Source organism: Ictalurus punctatus, chromosome 8 (genome assembly GCF_001660625.3).
Source record: "Ictalurus punctatus breed USDA103 chromosome 8, Coco_2.0, whole genome shotgun sequence".
Taxonomy (NCBI): domain Eukaryota; kingdom Metazoa; phylum Chordata; class Actinopteri; order Siluriformes; family Ictaluridae; genus Ictalurus; species Ictalurus punctatus.
The window spans coordinates 14,587,809-14,611,703 of record NC_030423.2 but is presented as its reverse complement, the minus strand read 5'-3'; the positions used below and the strand labels follow the sequence as shown (position 1 = coordinate 14,611,703).

General features: G+C 36.8%; 1 protein-coding gene across 4 annotated transcripts in view; it reads left to right on the top strand.

Moving 5' to 3' along the window:
* The window catches only part of glra1 (glycine receptor, alpha 1), a 57,890-nt gene that overhangs the window by 5,168 nt on the left and 28,827 nt on the right, over positions 1-23,895 (top strand). For 3 of the 4 annotated variants that reach the window (XM_017474634.3, XM_047157204.2, XM_053682149.1), the window contains exons 2-5: positions 1,494-1,618; positions 8,707-8,745; positions 16,119-16,186; positions 21,190-21,413. In XM_017474634.3, the coding sequence (XP_017330123.1) occupies positions 1,494-1,618; positions 8,707-8,745; positions 16,119-16,186; positions 21,190-21,413 (456 nt within the window). The remainder of the gene's footprint in view (positions 1-1,493; positions 1,619-8,706; positions 8,746-16,118; positions 16,187-21,189; positions 21,414-23,895) is intronic. The other variant, XM_017474635.3, reaches the window with a different exon arrangement.

Below are 23,895 nucleotides of genomic sequence, written 5' to 3'. Positions count from 1 at the left end.
GCAGGTGTGTAAACAGGAATAATGACCTTTAGTCTGAATAGATGACAAACTCTGCAGGCACATAATTGATTTAATTCTTAAGCTTTTGCACATTTAAAACAGAATATTTACAATTGCCACTTTTCATCATTATCCAGTTACAGCTATATTGTCAGGTCATCACTATATGGAATCATAATGCCACAGCCAATTGCAATGTCTTATATGTCTTTCTATTTCAGCTGTGTATCTTAGAAAGTGACAAAAGTGAGAGTGCATTGTCTAGATAGCAGACTGTAACAGTGCATAGTAGTGTATACTGCTAAAATTGATTTTCTATAGTTTGTATATAGTATCACTTCTATTAATGCATTGTTAAAATTATTTGGCTACAATACAACAATAAATATTCTATTCCAAATTAAAAACAAGTAAATGATTAATGTCAATAAAAATTGCAAAAAAAAAAAATGTAATACTTCATACATTACTTGTATGAACTTGGTTTTAAGGTTTTAAGAATTTTGAAATGTTTAAAATAAAGAAAGTAAATGCTCAACATCTTTAATATTCAAGATTCTCCACTATTTCTAGGTCCCTATTGAAATAAATGCAAATTTGTGATGTTGACCATGTTAACTGCTTTGTACAAAAGGTCAGATTTTCCTCATGATTAATCTCTTCTATTGAAGCGTGTGTTCAGACGACACTCCAATGGATTTGATCTAAAATGGATCATAAGGTTTTGTGCAAACTTTTGAAATCCATGCCAGCTCAAGTGCACAGTCATTAAAGCAAAAATGGGACGTACCAAATACTAAGAATCTCTGAAATTCATATAAATATTTCAAAGATTCTACTTTTCACTCAAGTTGTTGTAAATAATGTAATGTGTTGTATTAAATTAGCAATGAATGCAAAATAGAAGCATTTTCACTATTGGTCTCAGACTAGTGATATGAAAGGACTAAATGCGAAATGGAATGTTCAAAAAGCACATATGGATGTGATTTTCACAAACCACAGCATCACAATTCAATAATGGTATGTGTGTTTTGGTCAGTTAACACCCTTTAAACATATTATTGAATTATTAATCTTAAAGCCTATTTATTAACAATAAGCATAATGAATTATTCAGATACTACAGTGAAATTACTATGAAAGTATTAAGAAGAGTGTAAGTTTGGATCTGGCAGGATTTTTAAAAAATAGGATAAGTATACCTGAGGAACATTTACCAGCATTGAAGATAGAACGCTTGTGATCACAATTGGCCAGAACCAGTTAGATGTGTTTGGTTTCTGATTATATTTAAAGGGAAAATGTAGAGTAAAATATGGTTGTGAACATGCCTTATTTGCAGAAGTCTTCTTTGCAATTTCTGAAAATGTGTAATCGAAATACCATCTTAATTAGTCCATTTTGTAGTCCTGTCTGCACACATAAAAAAGGTTGGAAAAGTGTAGTATTTTATATCACACCTGCCTCTGTTTCTCTGTCTTATTTTTCAGCTTGGCAGCATCCCAGCAAGCTGCAGCACGGAAAGCTGCCTCCCCTATGCCCCCTTCAGAATTCTTGGACAAACTTGTGGGGAAAGTATCTGGGTACGACGCAAGAATCAGACCTAATTTTAAAGGTAGGTGCAGCCATAGACACACCGGCGAAAAACACAGGAATGTAGCCAAGCAATGGCTTGGATTGAATAGCTGGAAATGCTTGGGCATGTGTCTTTTAGAGCTGGGGATTCGTTCCAAATTGCATATTGAAGTAAAGTGCATTTTGACCATTGATCACTGGTCAAGAAAAAGCTACGGAAGCAAGTGATCAATTGTGCTATTGATCCAAAATGTCTCCACCATATGCTGAAATGCTCAAGCTTTACTGGGTTTCCTATAGAAAATATAAGGTGTCAGAAAAAAATCAGCTTAAAAAATTAGGCGAACCTTTTGTGTGTGGTGCCTAGTCAAGTTTGAATTATAATCCCCAAGATTTACTGAAAAATTGCATTTGCATGTGAATGGAACAGCAAACCTATGTCCATATTTCAGTGCAGCGAAGCATGACAAAAATTAGCATGTGAAATTGGATTTTCATTTCTATTCATTTTTGGAAATGATCCCTTTGATAATCTTTGTTTAAGACTTTAAGAGGCTGTTCCTTATAAGGGTTTTTCCTAGGCTGGCTACATTCCTGTATGGAGCCGGTAACTTTACGTTAGTGTCCTAACAGTGTGTGTGGGGTAGTATTTGCCTTTTGATTCAGTGTTTGGTGTGATATGTGTAATAAGAAATTATCTCAATCCCAAACAAGAGGCACTGAAAGATGCATGTCAGAGGTGTCCTTAATATTGCTGCATATTTAAAAGTTGGTCTGTATATATATATATATATATATATATATATGAAATGTAGATAACAAAAATGAAAATCACAACCTAGAATTGACATAGAAAAATAGAACTAGCTAATTGTGCCTTTCCCTGTAACCGTTGAACTACTACTGGTAGGTAAAAGTTCTGAATTTCAGAATGTTTGTTGTCTTCTATTTTCAGCTGCTTGATAGGAAATGGTCTCACTGGTTCTGTGATGGTGTGCATCTTAACCTTGCTCATAGCTAAGGTTGCTGTTTTGTTTTTTTTGCTGTATGCAGAAACGTTCTGCTACAATGAAGGCTGTTTGGTAAATGCATTTTGACATTTAAAGCTGTGCTCCTGTTTTAGATTTATATTTGATTTCAATTTAGTTTAAGCCAATTTTTATCTAATAAATCAGTTGTAAAATGATAACAAAGAATGTATTCATTTTGTCTAAGATGCAGCAAAAACCAGTGAGCGCTGTAAACCATCCCCTGCGCTCATCTATACTGGGTAATTCTGCGTGAGGCTCTTCTTGTGCAAACTCTGTGGATCCGCTTTTATTAGTTTGCTAGGAACTGTGGCATTATTTTGCCTTCCTGAAGTCAGGAGCACAAAATTTAACCAATTCATTTTGCTCTCTTACAAAAAAATAGGTGCATTCTAATTTCAGATCAAGCTCCAAGGAAGGGTGGGTCATGAACAAATATATATTTAATACTAAATGCATTTGTATCTTACATAATTTAAAAAATGAATGAATCAATGAACAGCAGCAGCACACTGTTATTCACACTATTAGAAAAGAAAAACAAATGTTAAACAATATAACCTCTGAAAAAAAAGTAATAGAAAACCCATACAGTAAAGTGTGAATATTTGCGTCTATGCCACATATGCTATTTATTATGTGACATTATGTGAAATCTGATTTGCAATAAACCCAAAACCCTTTGTATGTATGTCAAACTCAAAAATGATTTACATTAGATCACTGTGACAGAAATCCATCATGGTGGCAGAAATCTTTAATCCATGGGATAATTGTTATAGTAATATAATAGTAATAGTAATTACACTCTGCCACTTTAATGTCATGTTTGTGCAAAATAATGTCTGCCACAGTAATTAGGTGAATGAGATTTTTTTATTTAGTCTTGCCAAAATTTGTTTACATAAGCTGTCTTAAGCTTTACTAGCTAAGAATGAGAATAATTTAGGGCTTAGTATTTTCTGTCTTTTGCTGTTGTTTTTAAACAACAAGTTTAATAGGTACTAAAATAGTAGAATTGTTGCTCTCTGATATAAAGTTCCTGCATCCAGATGTCTATGAATTTATGTGAACATGTGAGTTTCTATCAGATTTATTTTCCTATGCAGGCATATGTTTAAGATCACATTTTTCAACCAGGAATGTATTTACAGAACTTTGAATAAATTCCATACGTGTGTGTATATATATATATATATATATATATATATATATATATATATATATATATATATATATATATATATATGAACATTTTGGTTGCCAACATACAAAAAATTATGCAAATAATATAAAAAACAATTGCTGGCCTCTTGTGCTTTCCTTTATCAGTGAGATTATTGGTGGGTATGAACAATTTAAACTCTTCTGATTGGTTGATGACTTGGGCAGAGATAAACCTGAGAATAAATTTGTGAGCGAGCAGGATCAATTTGAGTGCGCACACACACTTTACAAACAGAGAGCAAATTCAAGAGGGAGCTGTATGACTATTTGAAGGTAGAGCTGTGTCCCTTCAAACTGGGTGCATGACATCTTTCGCCTAAAATAAGCCACACTACAAAGTTGGAGAATGGTTATCTTACAGTACATTGAGTATATTTTAACCTCATGATGAATTTAAGACCACTGCAATTGGAAAGAATATTTAAAAAAAATAAGAAAATATGATAATCAAGCCCCGGCCCTTCACTGTGACCTTACAACACAATGAAATTTACTTTATTGTCTAAGAGCCGGGAGGCAGCCATGGTCACATGAACACGCATTATGAAAGTCAATGGGATGTCATGGCTGTCAAGTCAGGAGTGTATGAGCACATTGAGCCGGAAGTGCTCACATTCCTGCCTTTGGCTTCTCTGCTGTAGAGCACAGTAATGACATTCATTCAGTGTTGGAACTATTACACCGAACTCATGATGGTGTCCTCAGCCAGAGGTTGCTTTTGAACACACACTGTCTATCTTGAGTAGACATTTATTTCCAGCTCTTACAGTGAAGGAGCACTCTACCACCACTCCTGCTAATTTGATGATAGAGAATGGCCTGAAGCTATGAATGTGCCAACATGAGAAGAAACTATATACTGGTGATGGCTGGGACCCACTGTAGAAAAATCCATCAAAAAGATTTAGAGAGTCATAGTCATCCTGCCATATTTAGGACAAACCTTGTCGGGATGACCAAATCAAATGATTTCAATTGTAGACATTTAAATTTATTTGCAACTTTCAATTCGCCTAAGCAAGGATATTCTTCAGTTGTGTTTTTGGTTTGAAAAGCCACTTTCTTCTGTTGTGGTTGTGGAGTCAGGAAAGTTTGAGACACTGAGGCTCTTTCAAACAGGCTTTGATGTAATCACTAGCAGTTTTTGGCAACTGGAGTGGAGTATAGCTGTGACCGCAGTCTCCTTGTTCACCTTGTCAGTGGATTTGAGGAGCAGTGGAGTCAAGCACAATGAGGTGCAACGAAGCCCAGAAAGATATCACTACTGTGATTTGCTTTAGATCTGTTGCTGTTCATTCATCTGTCCTGACCATCCAGATTTTTAAAAATGCAACCACAATGCATTAGACTATTGACCAGTGTATATATGAACTGTGATATTTTACATTTGAATGGATACATAGGTGTACATTTGTAAATATAACGTGTGTTATTGGTATATTTGCAGTACATACAGTAGTATCTGATTTTGTTCTTTTCTGGATATTCCTGTATGACTGTTTATAATCTCTATGCATTTACACCTCATGTATATCTTAACCTAAAGAAGATTTATGATTTGCTGCTGGAGCTTGATTTAGGTCCTATCTGCATTCAGTAATTGGACTTTAATTGATTGATGAGAGCTTCTATAATGAGAGGGAGTGTAGAATTCATACCGGGAATAGAGGACTTGTTTCTGTGGTTTTTGATTTGTTTACAAAATCTAACGAAATAATGCTGTGAGCTGATATGCTGTGGGACATTGTGCACTGGGGGAATCTGTCATTCCAAATGTAAGAATGCTGGAACCAAGCTAAAACCAAAAAGAAATTGGATCATGCTGCTAACGGTGTCTCTCTGGTGGATTCCCCACTGCCAAATGATGTAATCTATCCAACATATCAAAGTAGTAGAAAGTAGTTTAAACCATATCTCCAATGCGGCACTTGCTGTCATACGGTAGAAGTAGGAATATTGTTGTTTTCTCATGGGCCGTGAAAAGGGCAGAGCACAGCTGCATAGACAACGCAGGCAAGTAAATATGTAGTGTGACAGAGCAGTCATCCAGTACAAAGTGAGCAGGGTAGATTTGATTTTAACATTTCATACACATTTTAAATTGTTATAAAAGCTCCAACTCTCTCAGGACTGCAGACACCATCGACCATGGGAATTTCATTCTGTAAATGATGTTGCTCATATTTGAAGTCAGCGTGCGTGGCAGCTACAATTCAACTATGCTGACTCAAGCTGCATGATTGGGACCCAGTATGGAACCTTGCCAGTTTGTTTATGAATGGTTGTAGTAATGAATGCAGTTTAGACATGTAATCATAGGTGTAGTTATGCTAGTGTGTGGTGGAGTGGTGCTGTGGTACCAATTTTTGAGTTGAGCTCATATGGAGCTTTAAAGATGAAAAAAGTATTTGAATATGAATTTCATACATTAGAATTATATACACGTCACATTAAATAAAATTATTTTTCTTTGTCTTTAATACATTTACATTTTGAATTGATGTTTTTTCCCTTTGTTTTGAAATTGCTAGGGGTAACATTTCAGATAAAAAAAAAAAAAAATAGAACCCTAAAATTTCAGATTTAAAAAATTCAGAGCCCTAAATATAAATCCCTGAAATTATAATCTCAAAAATAATTTTAAAAATGTTGTGTAAATTAGGTCAAAGGTTTCTCGGGGGTGAAAATAGATGCTTTCAGAGTCATCAAACTCAGCAGTTACCCAGTCACAGACGTATGACCACTCTGAAGGTGTCTACTTTTCTCTGGGATTCCAGAATGACTTACCTTTGACGTAATTTAAACACGATTTGTATTGTTACATTTTTAGGATTTGTGTTTAGGGTTCAGAATTTTTCTAACATGGGGGAAAAAATAATAAAAGAAAAAAAAAATTTATTTCATGTGGCATGTACGTAATTCAAATATCCCAAATTCATATTCAAATACTTTTGTTATCTTACAAGCTCCATAAGTTCACAGTACTGCTCGAACCAATGCTGATAAGATAGTAGGCAATGGATGTACACTATTTGACTGATACAAGTAGTGTAAATCTGGGGAAAAATACGAAAGCTTTTAAACATGAAAGTGAAAAAAGTGTTTGGTTAAATTCTGATTGAATCACACATTTTACTGACAAATTAAAGGAAAACAAACACCTTAACAGCGTAGCTAACACCATGGTTGTTCTTTCATTTTTAGTTATGATTTCTCTATGGTTCCCATGCACTGCCTCTTTTAATATGTTTTAGACAGCATCTCTTTATACTGTTGGCTGACATTCATAAAGGGACTTAGCTCTTTTGCAGATAGTCAAAGACTATAATATGTAGCATTTACAAAGCACAGTCAAAGCTGGGTCAGAGGTATTGAGGCTCGAATAGTTCATACAGATCCTCCTCACAAAGGATAAGCCCCTTTGAATCTTCAGGATTATGTTGACACAGGGGATTGCTGGTCAGGTAGCATGATAGAAGGAAAAATGCCTCCCATTACAGAGCTTAAGTCAGCTGTCTGCAGCAGTTCATGTTTATGCCAAGTAATTGCAGTTCATTTTACGACTGAGTTCCCTTGCAAGTTACACAGACGGATTACTGCAGTCAACAAGAATTTTTCCTGCAGGCAGATTTCCATTCCTCACCAGGCAGATAATGATAAATTTGCCTTTCATGACAGATGTATGAGATTTTCTGGAGTATAGACACGTGCATACTGCATGAATATATATATATATATATATATATATATATATATATATATATATATATATATATATATATATATATATATATAAGTGTGTTTGTGTGTGTGTGCACAGAAATTGCCTATTCTATTTTCCTATAATATCCAACATAATTGCTTTTGTTCAACAATTTGGAAAAGAAGTCTCTTCATAGTTCGTGTTTTTTAAAACCTTTGTCTGATATTATTATTTTAGTATTTTAGAGTCATTGGTGTCATTTACTTTTAACAAGAAATTAACAGTTCTGCACTTATCAATCCATGTGACAACCAAGGTTACAATATATCCATTTTGTGTTACTACTCTGCAGACATGGTAATTCTGAAAATATCATAATTCAGCAAGTTTGTAACAGCCAGATGTGTTACTGGGAATTTGGAAAGATTTTTGGATTCAAGATACATTTGTTTTTCAAACTAACTAATGGTTGAGCTTTAACCTCTACTGGTGTCTGCTTGAAATTTGTAAGGGAAAATGCCTTAATCTGATAGATCACATGCTCTGATGAAGGAATGAAGGCTACAGAATGTATAGAGCATTCACCATGAATGCTTTCTGTACTTTATCTTTGAGTAATTTTTCTTTGTCTGACACAGTTCTGCTATCTGATGGGATTATATACCAACAAAGGGGAGTAAAGGAGCCTTAAGGAAAGAATTTTTAAAAATTGGCTTTTTGCAATTTACCAGCCAAGAAAAATGAAAAAGCTACCCACAAAGCTCAGTGAGGCCAGTTTGACATGTAGTCTTTGCATTTTCCCTTCTCTATAATGTACTTGCATCTCTTAGTGCATTTTGCTAACCCACCTTTGCCTCCTGTAATGAGATCTGCATTGCACACTCCCAAACCCCCTTTTCATTTCTCTGCATCACCTCTTCTCCTTGCCCGCTGATTTCTGGACAGATAAGTGCATCCTACCTGCTCTTGCCTTTGATATGCTGGCCCTAGTCTTCCCTGCCATACACGTCAAAGCACAAGTGTATGGTAAAGTAAACTAGCTGAAGGATTGGGCCATGCTTCTTATGTTTCCTTTTCTCTGTTCTGTTGTTGTTTTTGCAGAGAAAATAACGGCATAACATTATTGATGTTAGAATATTATATGTTTAATCCTGATCTTTTTTTCATTAGACCCACATGGCCCCAAATCGGATGGTACTCACAAGAAAGGTACTTCCTTTTTCTTTATCCAGGACTAATCAAGCTTAGTAGTAACGTAATCAAACTGGAGTGACGTCGTTCTAACATTATATAAAGCAGTAGCTAGACTGTGTGAGGTTTCTGGCATACAGTGGTCTGTAACAGTAGATGGAGATGTGTGCTTGTGTGTTTCAGGACCACACATTTATTTGTTTTACGGCTGAGAATCTGTATATATTTATGTTGATCCAGACATTTTTCTTTCTTCAGTGTCAGTGCACATTTTTTGTCTTGTGTGTGAGCTGAAAGTATCCTGAGCAGAGCACTAATGATTTATATATCAAATCAGTTTGCTATTAAATCTTGCCTCTCTGTGGATAATAGCATTTTGGTGTTTGCTCTTGACGCACCCTGAAGCTCTTGGTGCTGTATAGAGTTGGCTAGTTTGGGCTTTATAACTAGTATTGTTGAATGTTGTTTACTCTCATCTTAAGAGTTATTCCTGCACCAGTGATTTTTTTTATAGAAATAATTTTATAAAATCACAATATTTTCATTATAACATATCTAAATTTAATTCCAATGCAAATTATATATTGACATAAAGCTGGATTGTAGTAAGTGTCTGTGCCGTGTATGTGAGAGTGTGTGTGTGTGTGTGCGTGTGTGTGTGTGTGTGTGTGTGGGTGTGTGTGTGTGTGTGTGTGTGTGGATAATAAAGGAGCAGATTTAGCACTGACTGCAGTCTTAGACCTGTTGGCTCAGCACTGGCATCGAATCCTTATTACACTCCTTTTATTTAGCTTTATCAAGAGCTGTTCAGGATGTTGTATACATGGCTCGTTCCCAAACACAACAGTTTGGTATTGAGTAATTCACAACCTCGGGGATATGTTTCAGTGCACCAGTAGTATCAAATGGATTGTCATTGCATCAGCATCCACAAATTGCCTTGGTGGGCATTATTCTTCATACACCATGCAGTTTTTTAATTATAATTTACCCCACTAAAGATTACCCCAGTCCTTATAGAAGCAACTTTTACAAATGCTCCTGGAAATATATATTAGCATATGTATTTATCATTAATTTGACATTTCTACACTGATTTGAAAAGCACTGTTTTTGGGTGGTTACAGAAATTAAAATATCTTGATGTGTAAAATTTAAATAGCAGATGTAATTAAGATGCAATACCTTTTTTGCCAGTCCTATCAACATCTCAATGGATGTGACTATGGTCACGACTGTGCATTGCGTTGCACAGATAAAGTATGCATTCTGCTAGTTTAGTCTGAATTGTCTGACTCTAGATAAAATATGTAAAATATAATATTTTAGAAATGCCTGAGTATTTATAATTAATAATTTATTTTATATAAAATTCAGTGGGGAAATACTGTCACTGCTCAATGAATTCCAAGATATGTTACTGTTAGAATTTAGCAAACTAGCTTAAGTGCTGCATTCTGACTGACTTCTGGATAAACAGTTTTACCTCAGTAAGTACTGTTTTAGCTTCTGGCTAATACATTTACTAGTGTTGGGTCCACCTTTGTCGAGTACATACAAATGATCCTGTTTTGTTATTGTATCACACTATATTGTGTCCTCCAGTTCAAGTTGACATTTCAATTATTTGATGCCTCTCCCCCACAGTTATATAGGCTGAGAGAAAGAGTACAGAGTAGATTTACATTTAGCAGCATGTTATAACAACAAGCTTCATACTTTATTACTGTTTTTATTTGTCTATGAATGACAACAAACTCATTTCTGAATACAGCTCTGTTCTTGTAACTTTTTTCATTTTAATTCCTAAATAGCAAAAAAAATCGCTGTCATTAGGGTTTCATTTCACATTTCACGTGAGATTCAAGACAGGAATCACCAAAGGATAATAATCTTATTTCACGATAACGATATGTTTTTTCCGGTAGGTCTATCAGTAGTTTTCAAGTAAGAAATACTATGAAATTGAATAAAACAATTAAATGTCAAATAAAATAGACTTCACTGTATGACATATACAGTGATTCTTATTAAATTTACTGAAGTTATTCAGTCAAATGAGTGAATGAGTGATTTTCTCTTTGTCTTCTGTTGTTTGATTTAACATTAATGACACAGACAGCTGCCGGTTTATTAGACTGCTGCCACTTTAAAACCTAATGCACAGATCCGATATATTGTATTGACACACCTCAGATATTTTTCCCAACTGCTTATATTCACTTAAGACATAACCGACTGTGTTTGCATGAATACTCGGCCATACTTGCATTTTGACATGATGCATGTGTATTTATTTGACCGTCCAAGCATAATAAGCCGCTAAAGAGAACTCAATTAGGTACATGCACGATGAGGCAGTTTTCTGTGTGTGTGCTTCAAGTGTGCGCGCACAGAAAGCCCCCTGGTCAGGCAGGGAGACATTCACTAATTTCTTGTTATCTTAATTTTATGCTGTTATTTATTTTTTATTTTTCTTTCAAGTCACACATGATGCGGACTCGACTGTACTCTGAAAAATTTCAGAGTCCAAAATGTCTGAGTCCATGTGAAATTTGAGTACAGATTTACCCGAGTGCACGACAATTCCGAGTTCGTTCATAATTGGACTGGGGTCCGGGGAACAGAAAACCTCTTTGACGAGTTCCCACAATAACCCATGACCTATTAAGCAAAAACAGAGCTGGGAACATGTTTTTCAGGTTCCTATTATGTGCTATATAATGCTGGGCAACATAGGACCCATTTTCATGTGTTCATTATGTCCAATATAAATATGGGGAACATAGGACCCTGGGAACATAGATACACTCCCCTTGCTAGTGGGGGCTATCCAAAAGAATGTAAAACAAAGTTGATTTTGATATCTAAAATGGATCTTCTCTTTTATTATAGCAATACGATATTTGTAATAAAATTAGTAAGTTCTGCTTATATGCCTGTTGTTTCCTTTACTGATCCCTTGTTTCCAATGTCTTATACTTTGTTCATTTTAATGTCAATGCAGTGCGCGTCACGTTGCTGCATACATTACATCAAAGTCAAATACCTTAACGCATCATGGCATTTTCATTTTGATTGTGATGCACCATTTATCACTTGATAATTAGGATAAATTATACATGGGGATATCATGACAGTGAAACATTAAGAGAAGCTATATGTCTCAAAGAGTTACACTGATTGCTTCAGGGTGAATCATTCTGAGTTTTAATCAGATTGTCCTGCGGGGGGACATTTTCTGTTTTAGGAGATAGACATCTTTTTTCTGTGAACCATAACTGTTTTTTTTAAGAGTTCTTTAAGCCCCGAGAGAATCACACTGAGTGATTTTTATTTTATTTTATTTAAAAAAAAAAAAGATTTATTAATTTCTTTGGATTTTGGAGGTACTTGAAACTTGTACTTTTTAACAATCTTGTGGTAAGAGAAGTTCTTCTGCAGTAATCCCCTAAGATCATGAGGTATACTATAACACAGCATAGTGCAAAGCTTCTGCTAGGCTGTAAGACTGATACAGTCATGGTAGTTATCAGCCAGTTTAAAATGTTTCCTGTTCATGTGATTATCAATTTTATAACCTCTGCATGTCTCCTGAATTTGAAAATATAATTGTGACTTTTATTTTTAAGCCACATTTAGGCCTATATGTAATGTCTACTTGTGGACTCAGCAAGGTATTAATTAATTAATGAAGTTTGTTTTACTTGAATATTTTTACTCTTAGAAATACAACACAGAAATAGACTACTATAAGAATTGTGCTGCGTCAGTCTCAAATGGAGAAGAGCTGATCTTTTGTAAAGCCATCATAAAACTGTATTTTTTTCCATCTATGTTTTACACAGCAGCTATAGATCAACAGAGTATGTTTATCCACTGTTATAATCATGAATAAAGTCTCAGAGTAAACACCTTCACTACACTGTTGACCACATTGTCCAATCCTTCATCTGATCTGGGGGGAAAAACTAGGCTCATAAGCCAGTATAATCACACTGCAGTCAATTTTTTCTTTATCCCGAACTGCATGCCATGGCCCTCCTATTGATTTATGTCCCTCTCCATGCACAAGGCTGTCATGTCCCCATGTCAGTCAGTGCTGGCCTCAGGGGCAGCAAAGGGACTCTGGTGATTTAGCAACCTGTCATTACTTTCAGGAGTGTGACGTTGCACGCTCAGACTGTTCGCTCAGCCTGGCCCACAGCAACACTGCTTTTATGAATTTTAATGCAATCTTTCTAATGGTGGGGGTTGCCTCTAGCTGAATGAAATGTACAATGATGGATGGTCAGGCTGTGTCCTAATCTCCTTCTTATCTGGATTCTGTTGTGGTATAAACAGGATGCAGAAATAGTCGAATGGTTTAGCATTTCAGGCAGGATGGCTGAAGATAGGTGTCTACCAGCAGTGATCAACATAGGACATTTAGGACATCCTGCAGTAGTTGTATTTCATTGAAAGGCATTATAAGATTTTGTCAAGTTCATGCTAGGGAGCTACATATAATGCTGTTCACCATGAATGATACTTTGGGAGTCTGTTGAAAAATACCCTGTATGGATTTTCCCACATTAAGATCAAATCCCTTGCTTTCTGATGTAGAGGAAAATGTGGTTATATGATTTGCTTTCCCTTTTTTGTGCAAAACTGGGCTGTTCGCAGCTTGAATTTGAACCTTTTCTTTTAGTCAGCTTGACTTTTTTTCTACATCTCAGTAGCTGTCTGAAATTAAAAACCACACTGTGTGCTGAGTCAACTCAGGTGCTTATAAACGAAGAACAGAGCCTTTGACATTTAACACAGCATTGACATACAGCGGCATAGAGTTCTAGGCATCTGGAGAGCACTTTGCTTTCTCCTCTTCCTCAGTGAAGGCAAAATGAGTTGTGCTCCACTTGTCTATGCATGTGGGCAATATCCTGTTTATTAGTTCAATAAAAACTTGCCTTGCCAACACCTTCTAGGTACAGCCTGGGTGATATGAATATTTAATGTGCCATGGGCATTGTGATTCTGCTGAGAGCAGCTGTATTTTTAACATAAGCAATATCATTAAGATTTCTTTATTTATGTGGCGCATTTTCTTCAGTGGCAATCCACTTATCCAAGAGCCGCCAGTTTATTGTAATAAATTTGTTTGCTTTGCTTTTAGAGGGCTGTCATTTGGTCACATCAGGCCAGGCATGATATTTCCTCAAATAACTTGGTAGGGGGAAAGATAGGTGCTAGGTGTTTGATATCATTCTTAAAACTTTACTGTGTACTAACATTGGTATTGTGAGTTGGCTGACGCAGTGTGGTCTGTATAGGGACAGCTATAAACAAGTCAGCTGCCAGGTTGCAGTGTTGGTTAATAAAATAGTGATTGGTCTCTAGACACACTTATTTCTCCTCCATATTTGCATCTGTGAGGAAGTATGTAATTTGTCTGCATTCACCCTGGAGGCATTTACCCAGGAGGAAGCTGGAAAAGTGATCTACTGCAGGAATTAATCAGAATAATGAATTTCTGATTTTCTTCATTTGCGCTTTTGGGGAACTCAATTGCTCATAGCCTACAACACTGAAGCTTCCAAAACCAAGCTTTCTCTGATCAGTTCTCCTTTTGGAGGGGTAAAACTGCCCTTTAAGAGCAAGCGTGTTGTGTTTATGGTCCTGTAATATATGGAAGCGCAGTGAAACGTGGGATGCCTCTTAACTACCGTCATTCTGCAAAAGGGGTGTGGAGATATGCCACCAAAATGAGGCTTCGATTCACTGGGACACAGAGGCTGACAAAAAAAATCTTCCTTTTATGGCTGCTGTGTGTGTTTGCAGGTTTTCCCAGATCATTTGGCAAAAATGTAGTAAAACAAACCATTCTGGGCGATGAGTCACCCTGGTCTTACAGTTAATGAGCACAGTCACTTCTTCTCATTGGAGGAGGTCGGGAATAAACCGCATAGGCGGCAGCACTGCGTCACACACGGCAAGGAATGTCAAGAAAAGACAAATTATTCTAAGCAGCACATTAGCCGGTGAAGGGAGTGCGCAAACTGCGTGAGGGTAAGAAGCCTTGCAATGCACATAGCTCACACATATATGAAATTGGCCATAAAACATGTTGATACTGATTCAAATGTTTTACATCAAAGTAATTCTTGTATGCTATAAAACAGAGCTTCAATTAATTTTAATGCCATGCCCATTTATTTAATATATTAGAAAATATTAAGTTACATAATACGGTAGCAATTTCCTCTGGGTATGTATTTTTCTTTTTTAGGGAAAATTTACCACCTAAAAGAGATGAAAACTGTACTCCCTTGGAAACTGATATATGATATACTGATTACTTTCCAGTAGTCTCCTTATTCAGAACCCTGAGATGCTCTATAGCTATCTCTATTCATTTCCACACTAGAACTGTGTACTGGTCAGAGCTACACTATAACTTACTGTGCCATTGTCCTGTTTTAGTAGTACTGTACTGTCTTGTGTTGTTTGCACACATTTGAACGTGCACTTTATATAGAAATGTGTAGGTCTTATTTAGTTCTGTGTCGTCTCATGTCGTTAGTGTGTTGTTTTTATGTAGCACCATGGTCCTGGAGGAACATTGTTTCGTGACAATAAAAAGACACTTGACTTGACTTGAGCTTTGGACATTGGGCAGAAATAGAAAGTTGGATTTTTTTTCTGTTCGGCTGTTCAGCAGGCCTGTGAGTGACTATATCAGAAATCTGGAACAGGTGGACAGCATTTATGAGATGTGTCACTCTGAGTGATATATACAGAAAGAAGATGCGATCTTTGCTTTCATTTCTTTTGCTGAAAACATGAGTTATATTGAACGACTTGTGTTTGTCTGGCAAAGACTATTTTTTAATTATTTTAATGCCCTAAAAAAGAGAGCACCTTGGCAGTCATACCTTATATCATAGACATGGACGTCACGACTCATCTAAACATTATTGGCTTGCTTGTTTACAGCATAGCCCAGGTTTCATTGAAAGTCTGTTCCACTCATGGTCTAATCTTATTAATGCTTGTATGAGCAAGTATTCAGGTCCAGTGAGGAGGGTCACTAGAACATTGAATTATTTTCTCTGACCTTGATACTGTCCTCTCAGTGGAATTTATTTTAGCTCACTGGTATTAAGGTATCCTACCTCAGCTGACCAAAGACTGTCACCTTGGAAAATAATGTTTGCAAGGGTAGTGTTTTTCATACTGCATTATGTAAATAGTCTTCTTTTTGACTCTTTGTTTATCTTAAGCATCAGGTAAGTTACAAGAATCATAACTTTTAAATATTAAACCTTAAATAAAGCTGTATCTGTTGATTAATATGACCTACTTGGCTAATATTACACCTGACATGACTGATATATTGTTTTTTTTTACAGGTCCACCTGTGAATGTAACATGCAACATTTTTATTAACAGTTTTGGATCCATTGCTGAAACAACAATGGTGAGCCAAAAGATTATTTTTACATAATAAATATCCAATTATATAGTTTTCTTGATACTCAGTCCATTATATTTTTTGCTTTTGAGTACAGATTGCAGATTATCTGTTAAGGTGTAAAACAAACAAACAAACCGTAATTTCACTTAATTAAAATTCAGTGAAATATTTCATACATTTAAATATTTTTTTAAAATAATCTTGATATGTTAAAATAAGCAAATCAATTTAAGAAAATACAATACAATATTTTTTTTTCTGTACATCCAAAATGTGCCCTTTGTAGAGTGTGTATATTATTACACAGAGTTTGTTTTTGTTTGTTTGTTTGTAGAGATATTCACAATTTAATTTATATCAACATAGCAACAAAAATGTACCGTAAATATATACATTCTACCTATGTTTTGAAGGAATTGACTTATGCTTTCAATAAGTAGTTGCAGAAAGTTGGCTTTATCAAATGATAGGAAGTAAAGAAGATTCTTGTGTGTATACAAAACTCACTAATATAATTATATTCTTTCATATTCAATTCTGTAAAAATATTTATAATATAACTTTTTATATAAAAGAGAAAATAGGACTGTAGTTTGTGGCAACTGAAGTTGTTGGTTGGTTTAAAAAGGTTAAAGGAGGATTTTGCACATGCTAACTGCTCTCTCTAGCTGTGGTGTGTTCGGGTGTCAAAGAGTTCTCTCAATAGGACTGAAATTTGGCACCTGTGCATAATTACATGTCAAGTATAATGCTGATTAAAGGCAGATAGAAACACTGACCAATTGTTTAAAATACATAATGAATGTAAAATGAAAGCTCGTAGCCATGTGTCTTCTGTTCATAGCCCGCATGACCTAGTATTTTGATAAACACATAAACCAACATGTTTTCTTTGATGTGTCAACACAGACTCTATACACTAGTACACTTAAGGGTAATATATATATGTGTGTGTGTGTGTGTGTGTGTGTGTATATGTGTATATATATATATATATATATATATATATATATATATATATATATATATATATATATATATATATATACTTATGTTAATAATACTTTCTACCATTGCACATTGTTTATTGCCATACAGAAACAATTTACCTACTACCCCCCCCCCCCCCCCCCCCCCCCCTTTTTAATTACTTGAGCTAATTCAAGTAAAAAAAAAAATCCAGAATTTTTTTTAGGTAAATATAATAATTCATGTAGTAGAGGGTTCATTGTAAAATTGAATTTACAGGAGTTCCACATTTCCACATTTTTTCTGGAAGTTTATTACCAATACAATATATAATGTTCTTCTAGAAAGGAATTACAGTTGTAAAAACATATGTGGATGGATGGTAACTTACTTTTAAAGTTCAAGCCCCCTTTTTTGAGTTACATAGGAAAATAGTAGTTTTGTATTATTGCCTATAAAAAATGCAGATAAATTAATTGTTGCCATATGGCAACACCATGCAGTAAAGGGTTAAATAAAATTCAGCACAAAAAACACAAAATTTTATAACCCAGTCCTTCTTAAGGACACTATGGTTGGTGCTGAAACAATCCTGCAGATAACAATTCACACCCTTTCATAAGCACTTTACCGCACTCTCAAATCCCCCCAGCAGAGCTACACAAGTAGTTTCCATGCCAAGGCTTGAATAGCTGAGCTTTACTGCTCAGCCTCTGCTGAACTGACCAAAAATTGCTGCAGCCCACAGGAGTAGCTCATGCAAAACAAATGCAGTATTTTCCACTCTTTTTCTCCTCCGCAGCCAGAGAAATTGATCGGTCACTGACACTAATGTTCAAACGAGAGGATGGAGCAAGGCACTACGAATGAGAATGACATCGATAATCTGATTGGGCTACTGAAAACCGTGCTTTGTTCTGTAGTGAACAAACAGTACCTGACCACTACTTGGACCAGCAACTCCCCCTGGATTGCTGTTAGCCACATTATTTACACTGTTTAGGATGTCTGAGACTCAAGGAGGGGTTGAGCGGCCATTTAATAAGCTCATCCGCTCTTCATTTTCTCAAGTAGGAGAGAGAGAGAGAGAGAGAGAGAGAGAGAGAGAGCACAAATAAATCCAGAAAGTCTCCTTGTTGTTAGTAGTGGTAGTTGAAGTAGAGTCATGAAAACAGCCAAACTTTTTCTAATCTGTCACCATCAGAAAGGGATCTTAGCCTTGAGCTTGAATCACATTATGTGTCGGCTCTTGTCATAAATCAGTCTCCTTAGCCTGGAGAAATCATAGTGGGAAATATGAGGTCTTTTTCCCCCTTGAGTTTATGCTGATGAATGCATGCCCACTCCATACTTGTTTGCTAGATCATTCTGTTGGAAAAAAATGACTTAAAAGGGTACCCTTTCCTTTAGGCTTTCATTCTCTGTCTAGAGTTGGGCTGTAGTAATGGACAGCCAGATAGCCATGGTAGATTTGAGAGAACGATTAACAATTAACTGCAAAATGCATGATGAATAATAATATAATAATATATTTTATTTTATAGAGCGCCTTTAAAAGCAGCGTCTCAAAGCGATGTACACAAAATAAGCAGTACAGGGGAAAGAAAATAATAAAAATAACAATAATAATAATAATAATAATAATAATAGTAATAATAAAAGTAGATATCAGCAAGCAAATGCTAGTTTAAAAAAGTATGTCTTGAGTTGAGGTTTAAAAATGTCAAAGTTCTGAGCTTTCCTAAGTTCATTAGGAAGAGAGTTCCAAAGGGATATCCTATCATGTTCCTAAAACAGTACAATCCAGTGAAGTAGGCACTCAGAAAACCCGAGAAATCACTCAAGGTAATAATGTTGTAGGGACTTGTTCACTTAGAGCTTGATGTGGTTGCATTGTTATTTTACAGTTGGCATGGGAAAATATTGGTATAAACTGTGAGGGCTGCTATTCCATCTGCACTGTACTGATTGTTTTTTTGAGGCACAAATCTAATAACCAGAAACAGATTATAGTAAACTATTGAAATATTTAGAAATTTTGACTTGCATTAGGATATTTGCTTTGAAAGTTTGAGGCTGCTTGCTATTGGAAAGGTCAACTGGTATATTTGCTTCAATGCTTGTAAGTCATCCTAAGGTACATTACTGCCAATACAATACAACTGCATGGCTGGGTTTGAGAGCATGACAGTGAAGACAGGCTTTTGGGGCAAATTACCACTACTTTTATTGGAGTTATATATATAGTGAGGGAAAAAAGTATTTGATCCCCTGCTGATTTTGTACGTTTGCCCACTGACAAAGAAATGATCAGTCTATAATTTTAATGGTAGATTTATTTGAACAGTGAGAGACAGAATAACACAAAAAAAAAAAAATCCAGAAAAACGCATGTCAAAAATGTTAGAAATTTATTTGCATTTCAATGAGGGAAATATGTATTTGACCCCTCTGCAAAACATGACTTAGTACTTGGTGGCAAAACCCTTGTTGGCAATCACAGAGGTCAGACGTTTCTTGTAGTTGGCCACCAGGTTTGCACACATCTCAGGAGGGATTTTGTCCCACTACTCTTTGCAGATCTTCTCCAAGTCATTAAGGTTTCGAGGCTGACGTTTGGCAACTGGAACCTTCAGCTCCCTCCACAGATTTTCTATGGGATAGGCCACTCCAGGACCTTAATGTGCTTCTTCTTGAGCCACTCCTTTGTTGCCTTGGCCGTGTGTTTTGGGTCATTGTCATGCTGGAATACCCATCCACGACCCATTTTCAATGCCCTGGCTGAGGGAAGGAGGTTCTCACCAAAGATTTGACGGTACATGGCCCTGTCCATCGTCCCTTTGATGCGGTGAAGTTGTCATGTCCCCTTAGCAGAAAAACACCCCCAAAGCATAATGTTTCCACATCCATGTTTGATGGTGGGGATGGTGTTCTTGGGGTCATAGGCAGCATTCCTCCTCCTCCAAACACAGCGAGTTGAGTTGATGCCAAAGAGCTCCATTTTGGTCTCATCTGACCACAACACTTTCACCCAGTTGTCCTCTGAATCATTCAGATGTTCATTGGCAAACTTCAGACGGGCATGTATATGTGCTTTCTTGAGCAGGGGGACCTTGCGGGCGCTGCAGGATTTCAATCCTTCACGGCGTAGTGTGTTACCAATTGTTTTCTTGGTGACTATGGTCCCAGCTGTCTTGAGATCATTGACAAGATCCTCCCATGTAGTTCAGGGCTGATTCCTCACTGTTCTCATGATCATTGCAACTCCACAAGGTGAGATCTTGCATGGTGCCCAAGGCCGAGGGAGATTGACAGTTCTTTTGTATTTCTTCCATTTGCGAATAATCGCACCAACTGATGTCACCTTCTCACCAAGCTGCTTGGCAATGGTCTTGTAGCCCATTCCAGACTTGTGTAGGTCTACAATCTTGTCCCTGACATCCTTGGAGAGCTCTTTGGTCTTGGCCATGGTGGAGAGTTTGGAATCTGATTGATTGATTGCTTCTGTGGACAGGTATCTTTTATACAGGTAACAAGCTGACATTAGCAGCACTCCCTTTAAGAGTGTGCTCCTAATCTCAGCTCGTTACCTGTATAAAAGACACCTGGGAGCCAGAAATCTTTCTGATTGAGAGAGGGTCAAATACTTATTTCCCTCATTAAAATGCAAATCAATTTATAACATTTTTGACATGCGTTTTTCTGGATTTTCTTGTTGTTATTCTGTCTCTCACTGTTCAAATAAATCTACCATTAAAATTATAGACTGATCATTTCTTTGTCAGTGGGCAAACATACAAAATCAGCAGGGGATCAAATACTATTTTCCCTCACTGTATGCACTCAGAAAACTAATTTTTTTCATTCATATATTTAAAAACAAACAAAGCAAAAAGAATCCAAAAATTGTTTACATTTACATTGAAATGTTTCTTCCTAGGTAATGTTAGTTTAAAAGCACTAATGCTGGTAGCTAGAATGGAATCGATGCATACCCTCACTTCTGGTCTGCTGACATAGCTGCTGTTGTCTTACAGGATTACAGGGTGAATATTTTCCTGAGACAGCAGTGGAATGACCCCCGACTGGCTTACAGTGAATACCCTGATGACTCCCTCGACCTCGACCCCTCCATGTTAGACTCAATTTGGAAGCCAGATTTGTTCTTTGCCAATGAAAAGGGTGCCAATTTCCACGAGGTTACCACTGACAACAAGCTGCTGAGGATCTCTAAAAATGGGAACGTGTTGTATAGCATAAGGTGACAAGTCTTATAATCAATCTAATTCGTACTGCTGGATCCATTCAGAATTCAAAGATTATATGATTGTCTATTTTGGCTTTTTGGCTGATAAATTGCTTATTTTTTGTATCATATTTTTTATTTGTTATGACAAGGCCTTAACTACAAGATAAAAATGGGCCTAAAAATGGGCCATTTAAAATGGGCAATGATTGTACTAGAATTCTGGGAATATTTCATTTTTCTACACTTTTTTGTGTTTTTTTTGTGTGGTATTCTGCCAGATGTACTAATTAACTATTGGAGTCTGTGTCTAACCTGCAGTTAAGTATCATAAAGTTTGAATTCCCTCTTTATACCATGCACTGTTTACTGCCAAGTCTGCTGTTCTTAGCTAGGATTCTGGTTAATACACAGCTCCTTGTTTTTGATTGTTTATTCCCTTAACAAAAAAATGTGTGTGTTTCTGGACTTGGGTCGGACTGCCCCCATAGTCTACAATGTACTGCCTAGGCAGCCACTGCTAACTATACACATAATGTTTTTAAAAATAATAATGTGCATCCACTACATGCTCATTGCCTTAGTATTGACCATCTTAAGGATGTTGTGTCTGACTCTGCCATCTCCTGGGATGATTGCATGGTAATACACATACTGTATGCTTGGCTGGTAGATTTGAATTCTGTCTGAATCTTGCCCAGGATTCTTAGTCTAAACAGCCTGTTGTTTGTAAATGCCCAGGCATATTACTAATGATAAGTGCTGTAAGAAGAGTTACTCTCTAAATGACTTGGCAGTAGATATGGTTCAGCTGAAATCAGTGCCTCTAGAGCTGAGACTCAGTAAGTCGGAGGTTTGCAATATTCAGGATAGTCCTCCATATGTAAAACCCTAATCAGGTTCAACTTGAAGTTTCGATGGGCCCTACTCTCTCACTCACTGTAAGGCAAACCTTAGAGAGCATCTGTGTTCTGGGGCAATAGGGATAAGAAAATAAGTGTTGCGCAAGTCCACCGATGTGAACCAGTCCTAAGGTTGTTCAGCTTGAACTACGTGTGACCACTTTAACATTCAGAATGGGAATATGTCTTTTAACCAGTTTAACCTTCTCAAATCATGAATTGGCAAACGTTCTTCTGAACAAGGATGTAAGTTCAGTAAAACTGCTTGTCTTGAATTTTGGTGTCTACTTTTATGAGTGCATCTCTGTCCAGCTCTTTAAAACTAATCCATTCAAAGCAATAACTTTGGAGTGGTCTGATATTTTGGTGGGCTCTGACAAAACAATGAGCCCTGAAAAAGGTTGGGCATTTTTGTGAAATTTGTACCACTGCAACATTTTCATCAGTGATCGGAAGTAGTTGCTTACAGCTGTCACTGCCTGGAGTCATGCCATATCCTAGCCAAGGTGTCTCACCACTAGATGTCTCACCGCTATCACAACAGGATGTTGATGAGCTCCCTCACAGAGTAATCAATTTCTGTAGGTTAGAGTGTTTGCTCTAATGCACATTATTACTGTTAATGTTTTACCAGTGCATGCCACACAGTGCAATTTTGTAAGGTCTGACTAGAACATTATCGGTGCATCTGCATTTAGCATGAATCTAGACATAGTGCTTCATCTGGTGAAACTACTGCAATGACATACAGGCATCAACAACAGACCTATGGACAAACCTGACCTACTCAGGATTTATTATATTAGCTAAGACATCTGGCATAGAGATCGGCCATGGATGAGCTGCCTGTACTAATACTTCTCAATAATCTACTTGCTGTAATTCTGCTGTAACCAGTGTTTGAAAGATTGCATTTGGTGCTGTGCGTTACCTAGTAACATCCAATCCTGCTCAGGCTGCTACTGCTTTGTCTGTGATTGCTGCAGGGACTAATCCAGACCCTCAGAATTGAATGGCCTCATCTTCTCAATCAGTGATTTCAGCTGAGCCAGGTCTGCCGCCAAATCATGAATTCACCTGCCAGATGTGAAAAACTAGCCAAGTGTTTGGGCTGCAGGGCTTGAGTCAGATTGGATTTTGAATCAGGGTCTAAATCTGCCAGCTGAGCATAATGTCGTAAGTCGGCATTGTCATCGCAGCGCAGGCAGTGCAGGGGATGTCCGTGTCAGATATTGCATGTGTTAGAGCAGGGGTGTCCAATCTTATCCGCAAAGGGCCGGGGTGGGTGCAGGTTTTCATTCCAACTAAGCAGGAGCCACACCTTATTCCACCTGTTTAATCTGTTGATCTTGGCTTTCAGTAAACTCAGGTGTGGCTTCTGCTTGGTTGGAATGAAAACCTGCACCCACACCAGCCCTTTCCAGATAAGATTGGACACCCCTTTAGATGGTCAATGAGCAGTGAGCACATAGCTGGTGATTATCATTGGCCTTCAAAGAATTCAGACACCAGCTGCATGTGTCTTTCAGTGTGGTGCTTTAGGTTAACCACTCAGTGTATGGTGGGGAAAACAATCCAACACAAAATGAATAGAA